The 3,360-nt window shown below is 41.1% G+C and overlaps 1 protein-coding gene across 1 annotated transcript; it reads right to left on the minus strand.

Annotated features, from left to right (window-relative positions):
• Positions 1 to 540: 540 nt before the first annotated feature.
• LOC129741483 (uncharacterized) lies at positions 541 to 1,746 on the minus strand. Its single transcript, XM_055733224.1, has one exon. It carries the CDS (start codon positions 1,744 to 1,746, stop codon positions 541 to 543), a length of 1,206 nt encoding a protein of 401 aa, XP_055589199.1.
• Between the last annotated feature and the right edge of the window lie 1,614 nt (positions 1,747 to 3,360).

A 3,360-nucleotide genomic window follows, 5' to 3' on the forward strand; every position in this document is an offset into this window, starting at 1 on the left:
TCTTAAACCATTTTAGGAACCTTCCCCAGCCTCAAAAGCACCCACCTGCCAAGTTTCATTCTAATCGGTTCAGTATTCTGTAGGGAACACACAGACCGACATACAGACAGAAAGACAGACAGAAATTCATTCTAATGTTTAAATATTTTCTAAAAGAACCATAATTTTGGATTTTGAAGCGTTATAAATAAGATATTTTTAATTAAATGATTAATGGCATTTTGGTGAAGTAAACATTCTTATAGGAAGAATATCAAATTAAACTAATGAAAATTATAAGTGAATAGATTAGAGTAGGAAGTATATAAGGTGTTGAAAATGAGCCAAGAACATGTTATGAGAAAACTTCTTGCCATACAAGACCATTTGTCCCGCACCGTGAACGGTGTTCGGACCAAAAAGTGGTCAGACTAAATTGCGTATAAATCGAGTATTTGTTTATTAAAAAATCAAAGTATTTTTCTTTTTGAAGTTCAATATGAATAAAAGACGGAAAAAATATTTTTTTTTTTTTTTCAAATATCGTTTATTAAGGCCTAATTACTTTTTAATGAAAGTTTTCACTGGCCGAGGGTCATTTGTTCTTATATTAGGGGAAGGTTGGAAGGGGTTAGGAGAGGGAGAAGGGAGTTGAGGGGGTTTGGGGGTAATCGATTTGATCTGTTCCATTTGGCTGGGGGATCCATTTGCTTTCTCGCAACGTACTTCTTCGGCCTCGTCCGATGATTGCGTTGGAGAGGGTTGAGGGGTTATCCGTTTCCGAGGGGGAGATGCTGGTTTGAGATGTGTAGTGGTTTGATTTGTTCGCTTCTGTTGGGTAGTCTGCTGCTGTCGTTGAATTGCTTCCTTCTGTTGAATCTGGGCTGGTGGTTGAGGTGTGCTATTGTTCGTTGTTTTCGGTTGTTGCTGGTCTGCCGTTCTTACAATGCTGGCGAATGTGGTTGGTGTGCTGTTCTTTTGCTGGATCATTTTTCTTGCGGCTGCTATTGGAATATTCTGTTCGGTGGTAATTTTCAAGGCGGCTGTTTCGGCTAACCAAGTCGGGCACGATCTATTTATTGGCGAATGACCTTCAGTTTTGCAGTTCCCACAGTACGGATGATTTTTACAATTCTGGCTGTCATGCTCATTCGAGTTGCATTTGCTGCACGAGAGGGGGCTGGTGCATTTTTGTTTTGTATGTCCGTACTGAAGGCAATTTCTACATAACAGGGGCAACGGGTAGTAGACTCGGGTTCGCACTCGGAGGAATCCAAAATGGATAAACTCCGGTATGACCGTGCTACTGATCGTTAATATCAGCGTAGGTGTACCGACAACTCCAGCGGGAGTTTTTTTTGTGATTCTCCGCACTTCAATCACTTTTTGGTGCGACAATTCAGCGAGCAACTCTTTTTCATCCATTGATTGGGCTTCTTGACAAGTGACAACACATTTTCGTTTGTTAAGACTGGGATGGCGTGCGATCACAATTGGCGTGCCATCGGTCAGACATGTCAACTTAGCAAGTTCTCGAATCTGATCTTTACTTCGGGTTTTGATTACGTACCAGCCTTGTTTTTTTTCGAAAAATCCTTCGATTTTCCCAACTTTCTCTACTGACCTGCCTATAATGAAGGGATTCTGCGGAAGTTTGTGTCCATCAGCTGCTCTCAGAATCACGTAATAGAGACGTCCATGCAGGTTTTGTGGGTCCATCCATTCTGGTATCGTCCTATCTGGGGGTTCACCCGGCGACGGACTCATCGCACCGCTATCACTTTACACTGTTCAAACTCGGAAACAATTAGCCTTTGTCTAGCGAGGACCGACGAAAAAAGCGACCGGTCTCGCTCGAGCCTGAAGAATAACTGGAGACGGAAAAAATACTCAGTTAAGATTCCGGTTGACCTAGTCCAAATTGGCGAGCCTTTAGTTTGACGCCTGCTATCAGATTTTGTACAGTTACTTTATCCACTTTCTGCGCCTAGAAACGCCAGTTTGCTGTGAACTGCTTCTCGCTGCTAACAGTTGTTTGGATCTTTGTATGGTTCTGCTTAACTATCGCTCAATATTTTTCGATTGTGCGAAGTTCTGGTGTGTTGGAAGGGTTCTTATCCTTGGGCCCAACCTGAATGTTATTGGCGGCATACCAACTCTACCGCTTTTTTTCCAAAATGGCAGGATACCAAATCCAGTCAAAATATCACAGATAATTCATGTTTTTTCAGCAAAGGCAGCAAATGCTTTTGAAGACACACTTTCACGTAATTTTCCCTGTTGGCGATCCCGGTTTCAACGAAAATGTCGCTTTTCAAGCCACTGGTACAGAAAATTTGACAAACGAGATATTTCTTGGCATACTTTGATAGTTTAATATGCTTGAAAATGTCTACCACCTTTCTCCTTACGGTTGCTGTATAATACTCTTGTACAGAAAGCTGTCTGGAGTCTGCCTTGGCGATGGTTTCGTCGTCCATTACCCAATGTTCGGAAAATCGCTCAAGAAAAGCAATCAGGATTGGTTTCTAGCTAGAATACTGATATCTCCGAGTGCTGTGATACGCACGTGGTAAAAGTACCCATTGAATATATGTCGAAAATCAACACTAATTTGATACAAGAAAATATACCATGCCCCATCGAGGGCTACCGTTGCTATTCGTCACGTGGCTTTTCAAAAGTGATCGACATACTTGATGATACATTTTGAACATCGCTCCCACAATCATTCCCGAACATCTATCCTCGCATCATTGTTGATAATGTTCGTTATTGATAGACGATCATGGATGTTTCAGAAGGAAAAATCTGAAGAAATACCAGGACCACATGTTCAAAAAATCCGTAGCACATGCAGGACAGTTCATTGCGGTTACTTAGTAATGATTTTGTTATTCTCGCAAAGGGAAAAACTCTAAATCATATTGTAACCTTTACACAGCTCTCAGAACTGATACATATCAGTTGTGATCCTAGAAGATAGAAAACCATCAAGGAAGGCAATCACCGCCGAGACGTTCGTTGCTGATAGTCTGCGTCCTTATTTACCTCATCAATTTTTGCGAGAATGTATCAAATACAGCAGCGTCGTTGTCATGCATGATTGTTTATATGATTTGTTTTGAGAGGAAAAATTGACTGCTTCGATTTGTTGGCTCTGAATGCAGTAAAGCATGGCTGATAGAAAATGATTGATTTTCGGAACATTGCCATTACCACGCAATCAAACTATGTCAACAATGTCGTATACAGATTCCGAGATCTTGTTTTCGCCGTTAGGATGCTCTTATCGTTGCGATTTGGAGTCACTACTTTCTTAGAAGTTAATAGTCCAATCGTTTTTAGTAGACGATATTCTCAACTTATTTACGACAGCTC

The sequence above is a fragment of the Uranotaenia lowii genome, chromosome 2 (genome assembly GCF_029784155.1).
Source record: "Uranotaenia lowii strain MFRU-FL chromosome 2, ASM2978415v1, whole genome shotgun sequence".
Taxonomy (NCBI): domain Eukaryota; kingdom Metazoa; phylum Arthropoda; class Insecta; order Diptera; family Culicidae; genus Uranotaenia; species Uranotaenia lowii.